This window comes from Podarcis bocagei, assembly GCF_964188305.1.
Source record: "Podarcis bocagei genome assembly, chromosome: 12".
NCBI classification, from domain to species: Eukaryota; Metazoa; Chordata; class Lepidosauria; order Squamata; family Lacertidae; genus Podarcis; species Podarcis bocagei.
The window spans coordinates 42,817,998-42,840,334 of record NC_138137.1 but is presented as its reverse complement, the minus strand read 5'-3'; the positions used below and the strand labels follow the sequence as shown (position 1 = coordinate 42,840,334).

Below are 22,337 nucleotides of genomic sequence, written 5' to 3'. Positions count from 1 at the left end.
CTACCAATTAGTTTCTAAATTCAAAATGCTGGTTTTGACCTATAAAGTATTAAATGGCTCAGGACTGCAATACCTCAAGGATCACCTCTCCCCATATGAACTGGCCTAGATCCTGCAATCAGTTCGTGTAATTAGGAGAAAACGGTGCTTGGGCCATGTATTGAGCAGCCCATCCCCCATGTCTGGATTTTATTTAGATATGGCATCAGCTGCAAGTGGGTGGTTAGAGACAGTCCAAGCCTAAAGCATGCCTCATCCACCCTCCCTTTCTCTAAGGAATATATGTATGTGTAGTAGATTCAGCAGCAGTTTGGCAGGAGTGTGAGGTGGTCTAAGTCTAACAGGTTATGGGCCAACTGACTTACAAATCCAACAGGATCATCATCTGAGGAGCCTTCATTTTGCACAGGCATTTTGCACAGCCTTTAGCTAACTAAGCACTCTATGGCCTTTTAAAGTAGGTGGAGGTATTGTTTCTGTTTCTTACTATGTTATGTATTTTGGTGTTTTTATATTGTAAACTGTCCTGCAAAGTGTGGTATAGAAATTGCAGCAGCCATAAATTCCTCGCCTTTCAGTGGGATGAGGTTTCCATTCTGCCAACCCACACAAAGACATTTTTTCCTCCCCTGACATTTTGTAGGAATTTTAGAAGATAACCTGCCCTCTTAAATCCAAAGTGAATATAGAACCCTTTTTCCACTGAGATTCGTTACCTTTCATCTCTGGCCCCAAAATCCTTCGTTTTAATAATGCAAGCTTTTGGAAGTAGTCTTTTTGTGGTAACTGGTTTGTTTCCCATCCTGCATAGGAAATATATAAAAACATAATATAATACTGTGTTTGACTTAAAATACATTGTTGTTTTGAATACAGGAATGTCTTTGTAACTGATCAAAAATAATTATAATCACTTTTATGGAAAAAGTTTATATAACAATACTTTACATTTTTTGGTGACTACAGGGTGAGAGAGACTATGAATGCATAAATGTATAAAGTAGACTACAGAGATACAGCCTGCCATTCCCTAATAAATCTAAAGCTGTGGTTCCCAAAGTGGCGCTCACGCCTCACAGGGGGGCAATTTGATTTTTAAGGGGGGCAAATTTGAAGCTTGTTTAGACCAAGCTAATGGCCTTTTAGGCTTCCTCCATGTGAATAGGAGTATACTTTTGGAATAATAAGAATTACCGGTATGTGTCACGGGGTGGGGTGGGAATCAGGATTTTAGAGATGCTTAGGTGGAGCATGGCCAAAAAAAGCTGGGAACCACTGATCGAAAGCAAAGAGAATCTTCTTTATCGAGTCAAATGATTTCCCTCCCTTATTTGTTTCTGAGGCAGCATGGGACAATAAATTTAACAGGGCAATTGGCTAACAGGGTAACTTGCAGATTGGATTATTGCAAAGCATTCTACATGAGGTTGCCCTTGAATATGACTTGGAAACTTTAAGTGGTCTAAAATGTTGCAGCAAAATTACTGACTGGTTTCATTTAGATCTCGTATAGCCCATGTATTAAAACAGCTGCATTGTGAACCAGCTTGTTTCCTGGGTTGATTTAAAGTGCTCACATTAGTGTTTAAAGCCCTAAATGACTCAGGCCCCAAATAGTAGTTGAAAGACCGCTTCTTTCCCTATAAACCCTCATGAGGTGCTTGCCCAGGAGAAGGCATTCTCTGTGGTGGTCCACAAATTGCGGGACTCTGTCCCCACAGAGGTGTGTCTGGTACCTTAATTGTACAGCATGCCATGATCCACTACTTTACCCTGACTTTTGACACTTGAGGAGTATATTTTTAGCTAGGAATGCTAGGATTTTGTTCAGAGATTTTATGAATTAAGTTCTGTTGTAATTGTTTGTATAACATCTTGAACATGCCCTTCCCTTGGAACATTACTATCAAACATGGTTTTTACTAGAACAAATGCAACCTACAGTATGAATGAGATACACTCCCCCCCCCCCAAATTAGGAATATTTTTTTTATACAGCCAACTTTATAGGTTACCTGATTTTTGAACAGGTATAGTATAGTCCTGGAACCTAGCTGTCCCAGGTGGTGGTGGGGGAAATAATGGCATATTTCTGAACTTGTCAGCTGAAAATTAAAACACAAAACAGTTTGTATGAGAGACAGAACAATCCAATAATTCTAATGAAAAGCAAGCCTAAGAAAGTAAAAAATAATAGCTTTTTTAAATGAAAAAAAATATGTGTGACATCTAGCCATATATTCTGGTTAGCATTTCAGGTTTCCAGCTACAGTAATGAACAGCAATGGTGTTCTACATCTCCTGTTTTGGGAAGATAATGTTTGTTGTTCTTATCGTTAAGAGGAAGATTATAGAAATTCAGCCCCAAAAGTTTGCACTCCATGGATCAGGAGAAAAGAGGCAGGCAAAAGCCTTATGCCAAACCACACACTGTTTGCCACACCGTGGACTGAGAGTGGAGGAAAACAGCAGCTACACACACTCTCCTTGTCACAGCTGCCAACCAGGAGGATAAGGATGAGGGGCAGGCACTCTGTTGCCTCCAAAGTGAACCAGGAGGCAGTCAGGGCTCAATATCAAAGGCAAATAGAAGCAGTCAGGCAGGGACATAATAGGAACACTCACTCCATTGCCGGTGTAAAAAAAAGCAAACCAGGAGGAGGTGGCCAAGCCATTTTAAAATCAGGGCAGGAGAACGCAAACGCCACACTACCAGTCACACAAGTAGGACACAACCACACACACACACACCAACAAAATAAATAAATACAGTTATGACCCGAGATAAATGGCGGCAGCCATTGAGGCTGCTGAGGGAAAGAAATAGAGTGCACCGAAAGAGGGCTGCCATGCCTGAATGACCATTGGCGCCACGGCAAGGGAAACCGTTCTGGAAAATTTATCTATAAGTAATGTAAGTAAACAACTAAGGAATAAAAGAAGGGTGGCAAATAAGCAGAACAACCAAACGTACAGAGCAACAGAAAGCTTTTTGTGTGGAAGAAACCACAACATGCGGACAAAGAACTGTAAAACAAAAATGACGATAAGGAAAACCTAAAGAAAAAAAGGGGGTTCAGAAACTAGTAAAAAACTTAGCTGAGTCAGGAGAGCCAGGAGGAATGTACTGTCTGTGTCTAGACAGGAGGAAAAACTGAGGGAGTCCAGCCTACTTGCCACAAGTCTGCTCCTGTCTAGTTACTCGTGACAGGGTGAACACCCATTCCATTGGATAAACCCCATAAACTAAAAAGGAAGTAGTGTTGGCAGAATGAAATTGTGTCTCATGTCCCCCACTTCACATGAATTTAGTGCCCCAAAGATCTGCACCTCTGGCTCATCTCATTGCAGGTTTCTGGTCTTTCCATGAATGCTAGAAAGTGTGCCATCCTAGAACTTGTTCCTTGGGGAGATGGTGTCTCTCTGGCCCTGGCCCTTGCCTTCCCTATATGGATAGGAGTGAATTGGACAAACACTGTTCAGTGTTGCTGTGTCTTGTCTTTATTATGATAGCAGTACTTGAGAAGGCTGCAGCAGGCCTGCGCATCTTGCCACAGTTTGTCTTTCTGTAACTATGCTGTCACACACAGCCCAATCCATGTATCTGCCCCCAAGCCATGAAAATACAAAGCTTTCACTCAAGCTGTGGATCAACAGTTGCCCCCTCCCTTCCCTATGTAAATGGCCTCTCATCCGTGTTAAGGATGTGTTGGGCTGGTGAGGGATAAGAATCTCAGAAAAATCAAGCTCTTGGGAGCTTGAAAAGACTCTACTGCGCACTAGGCAGATTCAGTCTGGAGAACAGGGTACCCCCCACCCCTTCCCATGAAAAGCTTACTGATCTAGAGGGAGGTATCATCATGATTATGAATGCACTGGGTGGTCTTTTAAAGTAAAGCATTCTAAGACATAGGACAATATCTAAATGGAGATGGGAGGAATAAATAAAATACAGTGAGAAATCAAGACTTTTTCATCTCTGTTTTAAAAAATAACTTAGAAATTTTAAAAATCACATTGCAAGGAGATGCAAGGGTGTATTCAGGAAGACACCAGTTCAAATAATCAGAAAAAAAGTTACTTTAAAGTGATTTTTTTGAAAAAAGATGTGAGTAATTTAAAATATTTGCACAGAAATTTGATTAAAATAATCAAATAATTCATGATAACAGCATACTCACAGGGTAAATGGAAATGTAACAAAGAGTCTGAATGCCATATTTGTACACAATTAACCCATTCCTTACCAAGCGCATTAGCTTGATGTTGTTGTTGTAGCTGTTTTTGTTGTAACTGATAACTTGCAAGATGCAATGCTTGTTGCAGATTTGTTCTATGGCTTGGAAGTAAATTCTTGTTAAACTCTAATATTTCTTGCATTGCAGTCTCCACTGAAACAAAACAAATTGTTTACTTAATTCAAAAAACATTCTAAAAAAAAAATTTTTTTTCTGCATATCCACTATCCAAAACTGCAGGTGGGTAATCTTTGCTAACTGCTTTTAGGCTTTTACATTTACCAAATTTGTGAATGGTATTGAAAGATTCAGCTTGTCTGGTGATTAAATGCTTCTGGAAAGGGGGAAGGCTGAATTTCAAATCGATCTAGTGAAGTTAGAAGTGTTTGTTATATTTTTCTGGACAGGATATGAAATATGGTATGTTAAGTAATCAGATGGAGGCAAGGGTCTTAACAAGCAGACTAAGACATAAACATAGGAGAGGTTAGCCAGTTCTGCACCATCAGCAGAATCTGATTGGTTGAGGTGAGATCCAAACTTGAAAACTAAAAGTTTGGCATCATCAAGCCAAGGTCTAGAGAAGCTTTGAAACTATGAAATGTATGTCTTAAGCTCTTCTGACTGAGAGGTTCCACCAGAGTTGTAAAAATGTCTTCTCCTTTTAAATGTTTAAGCTTTGGTAGTATGAGGAGGATGTTTGTCAAATTTTTCTTGCTAAATAATAAAATGCTTTAATCTACACTTGTCTGGCAGGTTGTGTGTTGACTGGTCTTAATACTCTATTGTTCTCTACCTAAATTAGGACCCCATATTTTATTCACTCATCAAGCCCATATCCCAACACGTATACTAATCATTACTTACAAGCAAGTCTGTGTGAATTTGCATGAAGGTAAGAAGAACTATCCAATTGTGGCAAAGATACTTTGCTCTCTGGAAATTCTTCCAGAAGCCGTCCTTTTAATGCCAGTTCTATGTCCCTCTCTGCAAAGACAGACACAGAAAACGGCTTATTAATATAAAGCCTAACAACTGACAGTTCACAACCAATAAATTGCAAAGAATACAAGATACCAAGTAATTTGTTTTTAATCTATAAAATAAGGTTTAAACTGCACAGTAATATTTGCATGGGGACGCAGGTGGCGCTGTGGGTAAAACCTCAGTGCCTAGGACTTGCCGATCGCATGGTCAGCGGTTCGAATCCCCGTGGCAAGGTGAGCTCCCATCGTTCGGTCCCAGTTCCTGCCCACCTAGCAGTTTGAAAGCACCCTTAAGTGCAAGTAGATAAATAGGGACCGCTTTATAGCGGGAAGGTAAACGGCGTTTCCGTGTGCTGCGCTGGTGCTGGCTCGCCAGAGCAGCTTCGTCACGCTGGCCACGTGACCCAGAAGTGTCTCCGGACAGCGCTGGCCCTTGGCCTCTTAAGTGAGATGGGTGCACAACCCTGGAGTCGGACATGACTGGCCCGTACGGGGAGGGATACCTTTACCTTTTAATATTTGCATGACTAATGGATATGTTATTTCATATTTTCTTGTATATTTGTTCTCTGTCAAAATATGTGGTCCTTCAGCAGCACAGTTAATAATTTACCTTGGAAATATTTAAGTTTCCCACAGTGCTGTCAGTACCAAATCCCCACCAGGTGATATCAGGGCTATGTGCCTTCTATGTGCTTGAGATTCTGTTGGCTGGAGTAAGCACCATGTGCACACATAATTTTAGCAGCAGGATGCAGTAGATTTTCTTATACCCACTGATCTTGCGCATGTTGTAGAAGGGACTGCACATGGTGGTTTATCTAAAAGGTTCAACCCCCACCCATCAGATTCAAAAATTCCTCACCCCAATATTATCCTAATGATATAAATGTTTTAAAGGGTGGAGTTAATACCTTGTCAAAATAAAGGCTATGGTTAAATGTGCATTACCTCCTTAAAGTTGATTTTCAACAGTGTCCCATTTTACATGGGAGCATGCTAAGCATGTATAAGACTTACTTAGAAGTTGGTCTTGCTCCTCCTCGACTGTCGTATCATATCCTGCATCTACTGCTTTGCTATCACGCTTGATTCTGTTAGCCACTATATGTTCCCATTGCACAATGGGGAGAAAAATATTCATACATAAAGTTAACTGTTGACACAAATAAGTTTTCTCCATACATGAAAAATGATTTTCTACTATAGTCAGCTGGATCCTGATAGGTAAGCTGTCCTTTGACTTATTTATAGTACCAGTCCAAAGCAACTGAGTTGTAACCCATAGCTCAGTGTAATTTACAGATGTGTATACAAAAAGCAGTGAAGACTGTTCTGCTCCCTCAGGCAATCATCCAGCTGACAACTTTCAAAGCAGCAGATGCCAAACAGAACCTTAGCTAATGGAACTGCATTAAAAATAGAAAATTGCTCAAGTAATTTGAAAAACCAACATGATAGCAGAGGGGATCTCTCCAGTGAACTATATTCACAAAAGATCTACCAGCCTACAAATATTAAATAAACATCTTCAAATCTTCTTCCTCAGTTCAGTCTCTGTTATCTCTCTACCTGTATAGGCTTACATTTTTGGCTCCACAGGTGGGGGTTGGAATTACATTATACAAATTATAGGCAAGGTTCTTCTCTAGATTATCCACTGTGACAAGATTATTGGAATATATCAAAACAATATAGCCAGTTAAAGAGGAGACTGAGAGGAGATATGATAGCCATCCTCAAATATCTAAAGGGCTGTCATATCGCAGATGGAGCAAGCTTGTTTTCTCCTGCTCTGGAGGATAAGTCTCGAATCAATGGATTCAAGTTACAAGAAAGGAAATTCTGACTAAACGTAAGGAGCAACAACAATTTTGCTGTTCAATTAACTACAATCTCCACCAGAGGGCTTATTCTCCTAGACATCTGAATAATTTCTACTATCATGATATGGGCACTTTGAATAATCTATCTAGGATGAATTGGTCTACTGCACCATATCAAGTTTGTCCCAAGACGATAGTCTACACTGTTCATAATGCTGATAGCAGGATAATTTATCCAGAGAGGAGAGAACATGGGATAGATTGCTCCATGTCTGCAAAATGGTCATTCTGAACTGAACCACTGCTGCAGCCATTGTCTCTTCTTATTTTCTCTACCAGGTTCCTCCTCCTTTGATAGTTTTCTCGACTAGATCCATCTGGTCTCCTATCTGACATTTAGTGGCTGTGACATAGTTGCCAGTGACCTCAATAACTGCAATACTCCATGGTATCTGTCCACACAGCGGCTTGAAGAGGCCTGAGAAGAAGGAAGGCAAAACCCCCACCTCTTAAGGCACAAGTACCTCTCCTTTGTGTGTGAGATGGGTAAACATCAATAACTTTGCCTACATTCTAGAAATTTCTGAAGCTAGCTGTGCCCAAGCATAGATTTCATAAGTGTGAGTTCAGAGTGAACAGGCATATTACAAACATGCACTCTGTTAAATGAACCTAAATGTCCAGCTTCAATCAAACTAATCACTAAGTGAAAGATAAAAACAAAAACAACAAAAATCCTTGACTGCAGCCTTGCAATTTCATATTATTTTTATACAAGACACTTTTAACCACTTTCAGTAAGATCATGCTAATTTTCTGAATATGTTATATTTTTTAATGTGTAAATAAACTTTTCACATTTATATTCCTCCACTCATATCAAAATAGACATTCAAGGCAACATAATAATATTTATACATAGCAAATAAAGCAAACTTAAAAACACACCTACTAATGCATTCTGTCTAATATATATATTTCAAATGGACAATTAGAACCAAATGAAGCAAGAAATTTGATGGTGCATTCCCTGTCTCATTATTAATCTTTCAACCTGCCTTCAATGTTTGTTCTAGAGAAAAAAATCTGAGAGTATAATATCATCACAAACAACATTCTCCTTATTCTTTTGTTGCAACTGCATTATATCCCACCCTTTTGTGAAATGTAATGTTTTGCCAAGTACCAGCTGTTATAAACAGGCAACTGTGTGCAAAGCAGAACACGCTGCTGAGGAATCGCACAACTGGAACGAGGCGGCAACCGTTGCTAAGGAGCCGGTGATGGAAGAGGACAGTTGAGAAGGCCAATGGTTGCATGATAGAAAAACCATTGGCACTTCAAGGATCCAAAATAATCAGTAATAAAACAAAAAAAATGCCTTGCCTGCGGTCAAATAGAGGAAACAAGGAAATGAGAAGGGAAAGCAAAAGCAAAACGGGAAGCAGGAGGGTTTTGTGTGTGTGTGTGTGTGTGTGTGTGTGTGTGTGTGTGTTTATTTATTTAACCTCAGCGGAGGAAAGAAAACAAAGGAGTAAAGTTTGAAAATGGACATACACACAATACTAGAAAGTGAAAGGATATAGGAGGGAACAGTAAAGAAGTAGAAATAAAGTGTTGTTGAAGATAAAAACACTTAGCTGACAGAGAAGATTAGAGTTCCCAGAGTTCTTTGCTCTCCTGCCACCGTCACGTGATGAGGGTCATAACCCAACCCATTCGGGTCCTCAGTAACCATATCAAATAATGCACAGTATAAGGAGCATCCTTGGAAGCACACACGATACTTTAGATAACACGTTTTGTACTTACCAGGTACTTTACTTATGTGTATCTGCAGCCCTGAAAGTTGTGGTCTCAATGCAAGCTGATCTGATGGCTCAAGTGAACTAAGTCTCCGTTTGCCTGTTGTCCGTAAAACGCTTTTTGGTACTGAGAGAGATTATTTACATGTTATGGAGAGAATAAGATGAAATAGGTCCAATATACAATTCCCGTCCCCCTAAAAAACACAACCATGTTGCAAAACTTGCAGTCCCTTGCAGCAGTTGAATATTCCACTTGTAGATTAACCCTGCTGTGGAGAATTTAAATACTTGATATCATAGCAATACAGATTCATATGGTGGGAGCCATTGTGGCCACAGGATACCACACCACATCTTGGGTTTGGGCTGCTGCATGTGACCTCCAGTTGCTTCATTGTAGCACTGAAGAGATTAACTGATCCCCCATCCAATCCCCAGGACCTGGAATCCTTCCCAAAAGAAAAGACAAAGTAAATAAGACGCTGAAAATGAAAGAGTTGAGAGGCAGGAGGAAGTCACTAGTGGTGTTCAATCAAGATAGACCCATTAAACCTTGACTAAAAACAGCTAGCCACTTAATACCTCTCTACTATTACATTTCAACTTTTTTATTTTGTTCTTCCTTTTGCTACAATAGAACATACATCTGCTTCATCAATGCAAAGTATAAAATAAACCTGCAGCTGAGGAAGTAGAGAAAGGGAGGCTTTCCTGTAAATTCCTGTTCATTGTGACTCCTGGAGCGCACTCCAGAACCTTCAGGATAGTATTTCCCTGTGGACAGCAGGCAGGATCCAAAAATGTGGATCATCTTCCCAATCTGGGAAGGGCTACCAGAATAGAAGAACAAAAGAAGCCATAATATCTTTTTAAAAAAAACACCTGAAGGAGAGGTCATAACTGAAGCACAATACTGAACAGCTGAAGAAACAGGAGACAGGAGATGAAACAAGCCAGAAAGAAACTCTCCCAGGAATCCCTCCCTACTTCATCAAAATGTATACAACGGTATAAGCCTGAGGAGGATAGCCATAGTCTGCTGGAATACACAGTGGTGGGTGGAATGCCCTCCAAGATAAAATGGTAACAGGAATTCATGGTAAAAAACCTTTCCTTTCTCCTTTGGTTCCCAGAGGACATTCCATAACCTTTTAGATGTGTGTATATACGAGGAGCACTCATTAAAGATTTCCCCTGATGTACTTCCCTTGGACTGAGACAAACTTAACTGGGCACAGTTATTAGTCCTTCTCTATGTAGCTACCAGCAAGATTCACACACTTCCCCCATTGTTTTATGCAGCTGTGGAGACCTCGTCTGTAGAAGTTGGCAGGTTGTGTTAGAAGCCATAACATGACCTCAGAAATCAGCATTTCATCGTCTGGAAAATGCTTGCCCTTCAAAAATAACTTCATGGTTGGAAAGAGGTGGAAGTCCGATGGTGTGAGGTCAGGAGAATAAGGGGGGTTAGGAAGGACTTCATAGCCACAGGACCGTGCTTCCGTCTGAGAAAAATGCGAGTTGTGAACCGGGGCGTTATCCTGCAGGAGGTGGACAACTTTGGTCAGCATACCATGCCCCTCAATTTTGATGGCCTTCCTCAATTTCTGCAGCAGTGAAGCATAGTATGTCCTGGTAATTGTGGCACCCTTTACCAGGAAATCCATCACCACTACTCCGTGTGTTGGCATCCTTCGGGGGTCGAGATGCCAGCTGGCTAGCTCCCAGCTGGATCATGCCTTTCCAGCCGTGATGATCCCCCGATCTCTGGTGTGACGTAAATCAGCGACTCAGGCTTCAAAAGCCTGAGCACGCTATATTAGCAGATACATACTGCGCAAACAGAACAGGTGTGAGGCTTGTGGAAACGTACTAACAAGCTGCAGATTTATTAAGCATAAATCAGGACAAAGAAAACATGTTGCTTCCCTTTATTCTCCTCAGAGAGACAGTGAAAAGCAAAAGCTATACACACAATGGAAGTTCCCAGCAAGCTGTGCTGGAACGTAAACAGACATGTGACATGCAACAGTTCCATGTCTGCAACTAAAGGTGGAATGGAAAAGTCCCAAAAGACCATGAGCATGACCTTGCCCGCTGACAGTTGGACATGTGCCTTCTTTGGAGGTGGTGAAACAGAGTGCTTCCATTCCTTAGACTGGGATTTAGTCTCTGGGTCATAATGATGGACCCATGTTTCGTCCTGAGTAATTAGTCTGGCAAAGAAGTCATCATGGGTTTTGTGACACATGGCCAAAAGAGCCTGTGAGCATGTGACTCATTCCTGCTTCTGGAAAGGCATCAGCAGCCGGGGAATCCACCGTGCAGACACCTTTCCCATGTATAAATGGTCATGGATGGGGTTTTTTCTACAGAGCCCACACTGATCTTGACATCTGCAGCTAGTTGTCGAACGGTTATGTAGCGATCCTCCAAAATGGTGGCCTCCACTTGCCGGATGGTGTCTTCATCAATGGGAGACTGTGATCGCCCAGGAATGGGAGCAGTTTCCACCAAAGTCCAACAACACTTGAACAGGTGATGCCAGTGCTTGACTACATCATACGATGGGGCATCCTCCCCATAAGTCCTTTTCATCTCATCAGATAGCTCCTGTGGTGTGCACCCTTTTAAGTACAGGATGCTGATGACCGCTCTGCATTCAACTGGTACCATTATCAGACATTACTCCACGTTAGCACCTGTAGCAGAGCAACTGTTAGGAGTTCAGAGCTACAAATTACCACGTTACCTGTGGAGAGAGGTATCATTATACAAGTGCAATTTCATCCTCCTACAATAACCGGAAGTGGGTCAGGGGAAATCTTTAATGAGCGACCCTCATAAATGTATGTAAACACTCTACATAATTTTTCTACTCAAGTCAGCATCCACAGATGAGAACACTTGAATTTAACCATGCTTAGAAAACATATGTAAAGATACGTTTACAGTTCCCTGAGTTCTGATATCACTGTGCTTCACACCCATGAGCAGTTCCACCTTGTGAGTGTGAAAGGGGAAGGCTTGCTGCAACTCATTCTTGTAGTTAAGTATTTCTATTTAGTTGTTTATAAAATATTTATATACTGCTATATCATAAAAAGAAAAAGTATCAAAGTGGTTTATAGCAATAATACATAAAGCATAATAAAAATAATATAACAAAGATAACAGCAGACAACAATTAACCATTGTGGAAAGCTATAACTGGTGGAACAAATTTTTCAGCAGGCATTTAAGAGCTGACATAGATGGTTTCCTATTGCAACTGATCCAACTCTCTGGTGACTGTGGGACATTGTTTAACCATGTTTTATAGTTTTATCTATTGGTTGACAAAAGCAGTGCTATTTTTTCTAGAAAAAGGTGCTTTCCTGGTTCTCTTATAAAGGCAATGGCACACACCTGGGAGGGGCCAGAAGGGTTCCAGTGAGTTCCAGCTGAAAAAAAAGCCCTGGACAAAAGACTGTGTAATTAACTATTTTCTGAGCAAAATATGTGTCTGCTATATAATTTGCCTTTGCACTCACTCTCAAATTTAGGTTTTTCTAGTTTATCTACTTGAAGAGCAGACTGAAGATCTCTTATATTTGCCTCCAATTTTGCAGCCAAAGCCCTTCGTTTTAATGATTTCTCATCTATAAGATAAAACAAATAAAATATACTTAATCACAGGAACTATATAGGATCACAGGGGCTTATCTATATTTCAAAGTCTCTGAAAGCCACAGCCAGAAGTAGTAGAGTAAATTGCAATTACACAAAACAAAAAAGTGTACAACAAGTGTTGAAAATTTTCTGAAGCTGGAACCAGTACATGTCAAACACATTCTGCATGCAGTTCCAACAGATAGAGAATGTTAGATTTCTTACATAGCTGACTCTCAACTTATGCACATTAAACTTGTGTGAATTCAGCTTTACGTGCTTGACTGGGGAAAAGGAGGTGGGTGGGTATTGCAGGGAAAACATTGATAATCCCACCCTTCATTGAACTCACCTTGGGAGTATTCAGAGGTGCAGAGAGAGTGTTTAGCAATGCAATTAGAGAGTGTACAGACTAAGTAATGCAGTCGTCAAGCACCAGTAAATGCTGCACTGTGCTTTTTACAAGCCATTTTCTGGTGTTTAAAGGGCTGTTTTGACTATATGTTATTTTGGCTTTACATGCTATCACTAGAACATAACATGCACAAAAGATGAGAGTCAACTGCACCGTAAAACCTATTCACTAGCTCTATTATTCATAAAAGTAGAAAACTGCAAAGAATCATTGGGTTGCTAGCCTCCAGTACAGACGTACCTCAGCTCCCAAACACCTTGGGAGTCAAAAGTTCCGGCTCCCGAACGATCAAAAACCGGAAGTGAGTGTTCCAGTTTTCTAACGTTCTTTTGGAAGCTGAACATCCGACGGGGCCTCTGCGGCTTCCAATTGGCTGTAGGAGCTTCCTGCAGCCAATCAGAAGCCACACTTTGGTTTCCAAACGTTTCAGAAGTCGAACGGACTTCCGGAACGGATTCCGTTTGACTTGCAAGGTACGACTGTATTTTCTTTGAAAGCCAAATTAGGCATGATGACAACATAACCTGGTTTGGAATATAAATTTGTTCAGCTCAAAATGCTCAGATGTAATAAGAATCAAGCATTAGTTCCTTGATAAAACAGCAATTTATCTCACCATGATTTTTGGTTACACAATGATGCAGCAGGTCATTCCAAATGCCACGCACCAACAGAAGAGGACAGCTAGGGCATTGCTGCATCCGTGTTCTCACCCCGCCCCCAAAAGTATCTGTCACCTGAAATGGTTGTCTTATTCTGCCTAAAGATACATCTGGTTCTGAGTCTGACAACCAATGAATTCCATGGGCTAATGAAAGAGTTTGCTACTTGTTACATATTAATAATCAGGAGCTCAGGAATATGTAGGTGAATATATTTATTCATTCTTTCCTCTATCCTTTAAAACTATCTAAGCTCTAAGCCAGTGATCTTTACCACATTTTGTGGAATATATTAACAACCCTTTTCTGGGGGTTTTGTTCTGCAAAGTATACACAATATACTGTAATATTACAATATATTACAAGTCTTATTCCTGTGACTGCTCATCATTCAGAAAAAAACCCCAGTTATATCCTTGGGTCAAACAATTCTGTATAACTTCTTGGATTTTGTTAAACAAGACCATCAGATATGTTAATCCTACTTTATTATATTCTTCCCACTCACCCTCATATTGTGTACTTAAAGCAGCAACCTCTGAAGGCAGGAATTCTATTGGAACTTCTTCAAAATATCTGTCCACAATTCTTTTTTCATTTGCTAGCTGATCCAGTTCTACCTCTAAGAAAAATAATTTGAATTTATTCCTGGATAGCCTGTTAGAGCATGTTGCTGATAACACCAGGGTTGCAGGTTCGATCCCCATATGGGACAGCTGCATTTTCATGCATTGCAGGGAGTTGGACTAGATGATCCTCAGGTACCTTCCAACTCTTCCATTCTGATTCTGTGATTTTAAGTTTAGAAAACTTCTGAGCAGTCTACTTTTCAGTTTTTATTGAAAAATATACTTACTTTACGGACGTAAGGGTGGGTAATAAATAAATATTAACTTACTAATTGTACCTAGCTCAAATTTCACTCAGGTGTACAGAAAAGATGTACAGGTGTACAATAAAGCACCAACACACACAAACTTAAGAGACCCAATAAATCAAACCCAAGTCCCTTGCATCCTTTAAGTGGGATTGGGATGATTGAAACTTCAGTCATGGCTTCCTGACTATGGATTTTGTTGGGGTTTTTTGTTTTTACAGACTAACTCAACTTCCTTTACCTTTTGTGTGTCTTGAAGAACACCAAATATAACTGTTAGGAAGAAGGGTGCCTAAGTGAAGGGTTTCTAAGACCCTCCTAGCTATAATACCACCCCCTCTGCTTTTACCATTCATATACATGCCTAAGCACAGAACTCTGTGCCTGCATCTTCCTTAACTAGCACAAAACAAACTCCCCCGTCCCACCCTGCTCCAACTGTCTGGGCATTGGACTCCCCCCCCCCCAAACGCACACAAATACTTTAAAGCAGAAATAATTAATATTTGAAATACGAACACAAAAAAGATCATAAAACCCAATAGGATGTAAGTTAACAAATAAATCAGCAATTTAAGACCATATGGAGTACAGAAAATAACACACACATTAAAAAAAAACTTTCTTACCTAGCCTCACCAAATACCTGCTCACCAGCCTGAACCCTCCCCCCCCACACACACACAAACACACAAAAAGCAAAAACTAGTTTGCACACCTTCGTTGTAATAGCAGGTTAAAATAAAACTATAGAAGAACAGCAGAAAGAAAGGGAGAACAAGGAGGCAGAAAATAAATGTTTTATACATTTTCAGAGCAGTGAAATGGAACGTGCCACCCCTGCCTTTGGCCTTGTCTCAAAGTCAAAGTGTCTAGCAAATGGGGCTGACATGGTGGTAATGAACATAAAAAAAAAAAAAAATTAAGAGGGGGCAGAGGGAAAGGAGAATGGAGGCAGCAGAGGAAAGAGGAAGAAAGCAGCAATGCCCCCATAATGAGGTGGCTTGCATGTGGCCATGTGATAGTAGAGTGGCCTATTGGTGCTGAGAGCCCTCTGAAGGCTGGCATCACAGCTAGGATCCCATAGACGCAATAAGCAGATTTTTAATTAACAACTGCAACAACTATTTTTATTATTTAAAATGACAAATTTCGGCGGCATTATAGAAGGACCACAAAAGCTCTTTGGAGCTTTAATGCAACCCATGGACTGCCCTAGTCTATTTGCCCTAGTCTAGCACTAGCCTGCCCTAGTCTATCTGTTCAGAAAACTCAAAGAAACACAGAAAGTTTGACTACAATACTTACCAGACATGCTATCTTGCCGAATAATGCCTTGTTCTTGCAGATCTTTGATACTTGATCGCAAATATGAGAACAAACCTTTTCCAGCTAATTCTTTGGGTGTTTTGTCTTTTTTGGTGGCTTCAAAAACAAAAGCAAACCTTTAGTGAAAAATTTAATTTAACTTCACATGAGGCAAGAGCCCTGGGCTCCTTTGGGGAGGAAGAGTGGGATATAAATTAAACAAATACTAATCATAAATAAATAAAACTTTGTGCCAGTGCCATCCCATCCAAAAGCATAAGGTACTGCCACAGAGGCACTCCATGTGATGAGAAAGCAGTACATGTTTACCAGTGCTACAGAGCTTCTCCACTCTCAATTATCCAAAGGTTCCCTGCTCTCTTAAACAATTTTGACTTTTCTCACATGCTGTGCCATATAATAATAATATAATAATAATTTATTATTTATACCCCGCCCATCTGGCTGGGCCTCCCCAGCCACTCTGGGCGGCTTCCAAAAGAATATTAAAATACAGGGCTGCCTTCAGATGTCTTCTAAAAGCCTGGTAGTTGTTGTTCTCTTTGACATCTGGTGGGAGGGTGTTCCACAGGGAAGGCGCCACTACCGAGAAGGCTCTCTGCCTGGTTCCCTGTAACTTGGCTTCTCGCAGTGAGGGAACTGCCAGAAGGCCCTCGGTGCTGGACCTCAGTGTCTGGGTAGAACGATGGGGGTGGAGACGCTCCTTCAGATATGTCTAGAATTGCCTCCCAGAACCAATCTTTTGACCTAAAACCTATCCTCAACTGCCACTGTATCCATGAGGTTGCCCTAGTTCACATACCATGCTGTAACTAAGTCTAATTACATGTAACTACTATAATCACACATTCTTCCCATGTTTCTCCCATCTCCACTCCCTCCTCCCTTCTTCATTTGTATCCCATGTTGAATTTTAGATTGTGATGCCATTGTGGTAGGCATGTGACCTTTTGTACTCTGTAAAACACCTTCAACATTAATGGTGTTTTGTATACAATAACAACTTATCACCATCATCTGTTGACATTTCTCTGTGATAGATGTAATATGTAGACTGGGCCTTTGAAAATAAAGATAAAAGAATGAAGAGGTTTTGAACGTCAGGAAGGATATAGCTTTTGGGGGAAGGCACAGTACTTTTGTGTAAGGTAAGTATTTTTATTTATTATTTTATTTATTAAATTTACATACAATCATTTGTCCAAGGATCACACAGTGGCTTACAGTATTGCTGGCACCCATTTGTCTCAAGAGACAGTGGAGTGCATCTCCAGGGGTGAAGTCAAATTGCTGCATAAGCAGCTCTGAAGTGACCTCCCCAATGCTCAAACCTGGGCAGCGTGCATGGAGGTCCTAGGCTGCCCAGGTGACAAAACCTCCCTCTCATCCTCACTGATGTGGTCTAAAGGAAAGCAGAGCAATGTGTTTGGCACCAGCTGGGCAGCAGGAGCTGCCAGAAGAAGGCATACAAGGCACCATCCAACCATCTTAGAGCCTACACTCCTGATTTGTGTAAGGTTTACTCCTTAGCTGTTTCTTCTCCCAAAGATATCCTGGAAGGCAGTAGAAGTTTAGGGTCAGAATTTTCCTTCTCCTAGATGGGCTACTTTCCCAAGTTGATGAGCCCCACCTGCTCCTCACTTCCCTCTACAGCTTGTGCAGAAACTGCTTTCTTGACTGTTGTATCCACAATTGGTCTCATCTACTCAATCCACCAGAGCCTGCCTTCACATGCATGGGAAGTCCCCAACTCAACGGTGGTTTGAGGCCATCTACTACTCTCATCTGGTTTAGCCAGCCAGTCAAAGCCCTTCCCAGGGTGTGGCTGCTGTTGCATGCTGACAGCTTCTATGAGCCACAGGTGAGAGCTGAGTGCAGGGTGGGGGACAAAGGTGGTCAAACTACTCCAGAAGGAGCACAATGATTCCCCCACCAAAGGTACTACCCCTCCCCTAACATCCCATACACCCTGGTGTACAGTGTAAAACCACAAAAATGCAAACCAAACAATACACACACGTTTAAAAGCCACAGATAGTTTAATTTGCCCAAAGGCCTGGGAGAAGAGGAGTGCTTTCACCTGGCACCTATTAACTTACAGAAATTATGGTGAATGTGTGCATTCCATCAGTTAAGTCAGCACAAGGAGGTGGGAGAGGGAATGCTGGAGAGAGTTGCTTCAAAGGAATTCCAAGATACAGTTACTATGAGGAGCTATGGGGTGGGGCTTCCCCATGGCAGGGAGGAGGTAGTAGGGAGCTGGAAGCATGGTAAGGAAGGGAAGAAAAACTATCAGGTAATAATGATTAGTAAATCATGCTAGTTCACCTTCTATCACAATACATTTACATGTTATATCTGCAAGCTGGTAGCAGGGAATTAAAAAAGGCAATGCCCCAAAGTTGAAGACACGTGTAGTTGTGTTGAACATTCTCAGGGCTTTTTTCAGCTAGAACTCATTGGAACTCAGTTCCAGCACCTCTCAGATGGGTGCCATTGTCATTATAATAGAACAAGAGATGTGTTCATGGTGAGTTCCAGAACCTCTTTTTCTAGAAAAACAGCACTGAACATTTTTAGTACAGTTACAGTAAACTAGGTAGGAAAGAGGATGGAAAAGGATTACAACAGAAAACCTGTGGCCCTCCAAACGTGGTAGGATTATATCTCCCATCAGCCCTAATCAGCATAGCCAATTGTCATGTTTGATGGGGATCTGCAGTCCAGAAATACCTGATGGGCTGGAGGTTCCCCATCCTTGGCTTACAAGAAGCAGAATTTGGTATGAGCTTTCGTGTGCATGCACACTTCTTCAGATACACCTGAAGAAGCAGAATATTATTGACCAGAGGTGGATCTACACACAGGAAAAAACACTATAAATAAGTCAAAAAATTAAATTGTTATAACAAAAGAAAAATACCCTTTGGCGTCATCTGGTGTTGCATGTGTATAATGCATTTAAAATGCTGTTTCTTGACTAACGTTCACAGGTGAACAAAAATACTCAACAGGAATTAATTATAAGACATTAAAATTGCCAATAACCCAATAATATAATCATATTTGTACTTACGTTCAGGTATATATCCTTCTGGATACTCTTTTAAAAAATATTTTTCCCATTTACTAATCAATTTCTTTTTTTGTTCTTTTAGTTTGCACATTTTTTTCCCTAACAAAATAAAATAGATGTTAATGAACTAAATGAAGAAAAAAATGTCTTTAAAGATGTTTTGTTATATATAATAGTGGTTTTTGCATTTATCTACTACGGAAATTATATTGTGTTCTTTATAGACCAGTTGTTTTTAAAAAAGGCAAACCACAGCCTAAATCCAGTTTGGAATACATGCTACTGTATACACAAGGTGTTAATTCTTTACTCACTTATAGTATCCAGTTGAAAGCCTGAAAAAACTCCTAGATTTTGCATCTCATCCAGTTTTGATTCTAGATTGGAAAGTTCTATGAGATCACTGATATTTCTCTCTAGGATATGTAAAAATGGTTATATTCAATAAAAGAAAGCAATATTTATTAATATTTATTATTTCCTTTAAAACTGGAATCATATAACATTGAGATTCTGTAGCAAAGAGAATTCTGAAATAGTAGGATGGAATAAAGTGGCAGGTCCTATTTGGCATTTTTCAGAGCTATAGAAAAGAACAGCAGAAAATGCAACCTGTAATCCTTTCAGTTGGTCTTCCATGAAAACAGGATTGTGTTCTCATTGTGAGGATAGAGATATTTATTTATATATTTAATAAAGAATTATACCCTGCTTGCTTGTAAAAAAAAACCTTGAAATGATTTACAAAAGATAAAACAGTAAAATCAAGAGACAACAGCATTTACTGTCAATATACATTATCCTCAGAAAAGGTATTGTAGAACAAAATCTCTAGGTTTTAAGCAAACTGCAATCAGAAGTTATTTTGACAATGTCTCTGAAGCACCATTTCCATGGAATTTTGTTTTGGACTTACCATCAGGTCTTGTCCTTGCTCCTTGGTCTAAACTAAGTGCTTCTTCCATATTTTGAAGAATTGCCTCAAAACTAGAAACCAAACGGTTTCTTTTCTCACTTATCGCCTGTATTTTCTTCTCTGGATAAAAGATAGTTACTAATTACATTTTCAGAACTGTTCTCTATAAAAGTAAACTAAAAAAATGGTGCTGTTACAGAGGGCACGTTGCACTGAAGGAGACTAAATTTTAATACCATGTGCCCAGATAGCTGCAGAACAGTTTTACCAGCCACATTGTACAAATTCATTTTAGTATCTAATAGATTTTATGCATCAAAAGCAATTGGATGCAGTAAGGCCATATAAATAAATATATATGAGCTGCTTGAAGACACAGGCTAGAGTGCTGTCTAAACCTCTAAAGGTTGTGCAATGTGAGACTTTATGAAGAGTATGTAGAAAAATCAATAAAAATGTAACAAAACACAATTTAAAATAACATTGTCTTGATTTGTTCCATTTATGACAGTGGGCGATGAAGTATTCAGATTGGGCTGTTCCTCTTGCACAAGACTCAGACAGGAGCAAAGAACTGTGGGAGGTAGACGTCCCACAACTTTTACGTGTCCTCCGCCAAGGTTACAACAAAACACTCTTAACCAAGATTTTGTCAAAAATGTATAACTTGCTGTTGAAATGGAACACTCAGGATGAAACGGTTAAATCTGTTATGATTAAATGGGCACAAGATGTTGGACATAATATTATGTTTGCTGACTGGGAACAGTTGTGGACCACCGGGATGAAATTTACGGCATGCAATGCCTTAAGAGAAAATATTATGAAAATGATATATAGGTGGTACATGACCCCAGTCAAGCTTGCAAAAATTTATCATTTGCCCGATAACAAATGTTGGAAATGTAAAGAAACTGAAGGTACATTCTTTCACCTTTGGTGGACGTGCCCAAAGATTAAGGCTTTCTGGGAAATGATATATAATGAATTGAAAAAGGTATTTAAATATACCTTTCTGAAGAAACCAGAAGCCTTTCTCCTGGGCACTGTCGGCCAATTGGTGTCAAAGAAGGATAGAACTTTCTTTTTGTATGCAACGACAGCAGCAAGAATACTTATTGCAAAGTATTGGAAGATGCAAGATTTGCCCACTTTGGAAGAATGGCAGATGAAGCTGATTGACTGTATGGGACTGGCAGAAATGACTGGCAGAATCCGTGACCAGGGAGAAGAGTCGGCAGAAGAAGACTGGAAAAAATTTAAGGACTATCTACAAAAATACTGTAAAATTAAGGAATGTTGAATGATGTTGGATTGAAATTAAGTGGTTTCTAGCTGAAATGGTATAAAGGAATATGATAAAATGGTTTTCTTTTTATAGGCAAGAATTTAAAGTTATAATAACCTAAGATGTTGGAGAGAAAATAAGGTGTTTTGTTTCTTTTAAGCTGTAATGCTTTGAGATAAGGATTTGCTGCATAAATAATTTGAACTGGATATACAAGAAGGGGAGGTATGAGGAGGTCAGGGAAATATGTTATGAGAAAATAAGTTGTGAAATTTATGTGTTTTTAATTTTCTTTATGTTTGCTTTTTTCTTTTTGTTTGTAAAAAAATGGAAACTCTAATAAATATTTAAAAAACAAAAAACAAAACACTCTTTCTCCTTGCTACAGGTCTTTCGCTATTCTGTGTTCAGTTGCTTTACTTCTATTTTTTACTTCGCTCCCTTCTTGTTTTTTATGTTCTTGTTGCTGGCAGTTGCTGTTTCAGTGGTTGGATCATTTTCATTAATGATTCTTGTGAAGTGGGCTGCTTGATGCAACAACCACGTGCTTTGTCAACTAACAGCCGCTCTGTATGTTTGCCTCAGCATCCTTTGGACCTTTTACTCAGCGCACCGGCTTTACTTCAACAATTGTGGTTTTGCTGGTTGGGGGGGGGGAAGTCAACAGAAAACACAGCGTTAAATCATCTTCCTCCTGTCCGCGGCAGCGGCACAAAGGAGAGATGTCAGTGAGTCCTGTCCACTTCAGCGGCACAAAGGGCTATTGAGGCACATCTTGCCTACAGTAATATTGAAATCAACAGTTCCCTTCAGCTGCTTATTTCCCTCCCGCAGTCTGCTTTCACGGCAAAGGGAAAATCTTCATGGTTTCCTCAGAGTTTCTGCAAGGCTTGAGTAGTTCTACGCAGAAGAAAGTAAAAGAAAAGACAAAGCATCTAAACCCAGCAGGGTCCTCTATTGCTTGTCACAATCTTTCAAGTCATTCCTCCCGTTCTAAGAGCCATGGTTTTCAAGGGTTATCAGTAAGATCTACCTATGTATGCCATATGTTTAATTGGTTTTGAGATTCTTGTGAAAATGCTCCTGCTTGGCGAGTCCAAAAAACTGAAGAGAAATGATCTACCTCCCACAATTCTTTGTTCCTGCCTGAGTCTCGTGCAAGAGGAACAGTCCAATCCAAATACCCCATCATCCACCTAATAAATCTACTATTCAAGTAAGATCGATCGTCCTTTTTCTGTTATTGGTCATATTTTTCTTTCTTT

The 22,337-nt window shown here is 40.1% G+C and overlaps 1 protein-coding gene across 8 annotated transcripts in view; it reads right to left on the bottom strand.

The window, feature by feature from the left end:
• CCDC7 (coiled-coil domain containing 7) overlaps positions 1-22,337 on the bottom strand; it is a 160,993-nt gene that overhangs the window by 1,046 nt on the left and 137,610 nt on the right. For 6 of the 8 annotated variants that reach the window (XM_081163415.1, XM_081163416.1, XM_081163414.1 and 3 more), the window contains 10 exons: positions 19,785-19,904; positions 19,183-19,284; positions 18,869-18,967; positions 15,772-15,888; positions 14,095-14,208; positions 12,392-12,499; positions 8,863-8,982; positions 6,245-6,328; positions 5,106-5,225; positions 4,063-4,391 (listed from right to left, as the gene is read on the bottom strand). In XM_081163415.1, coding sequence (XP_081019541.1) covers positions 4,078-4,391; positions 5,106-5,225; positions 6,245-6,328; positions 8,863-8,982; positions 12,392-12,499; positions 14,095-14,208; positions 15,772-15,888; positions 18,869-18,967; positions 19,183-19,284; positions 19,785-19,904 — 1,298 coding nt within the window. In that variant the 3' untranslated portion in view covers positions 4,063-4,077. Of the gene's footprint in view, positions 1-716; positions 804-2,015; positions 2,106-4,062; positions 4,392-5,105; positions 5,226-6,244; positions 6,329-8,862; positions 8,983-12,391; positions 12,500-14,094; positions 14,209-15,771; positions 15,889-18,868; positions 18,968-19,182; positions 19,285-19,784; positions 19,905-22,337 lie in introns of those variants that run through there. The other 2 variants (XM_081163420.1, XM_081163417.1) reach the window with 2 other exon arrangements.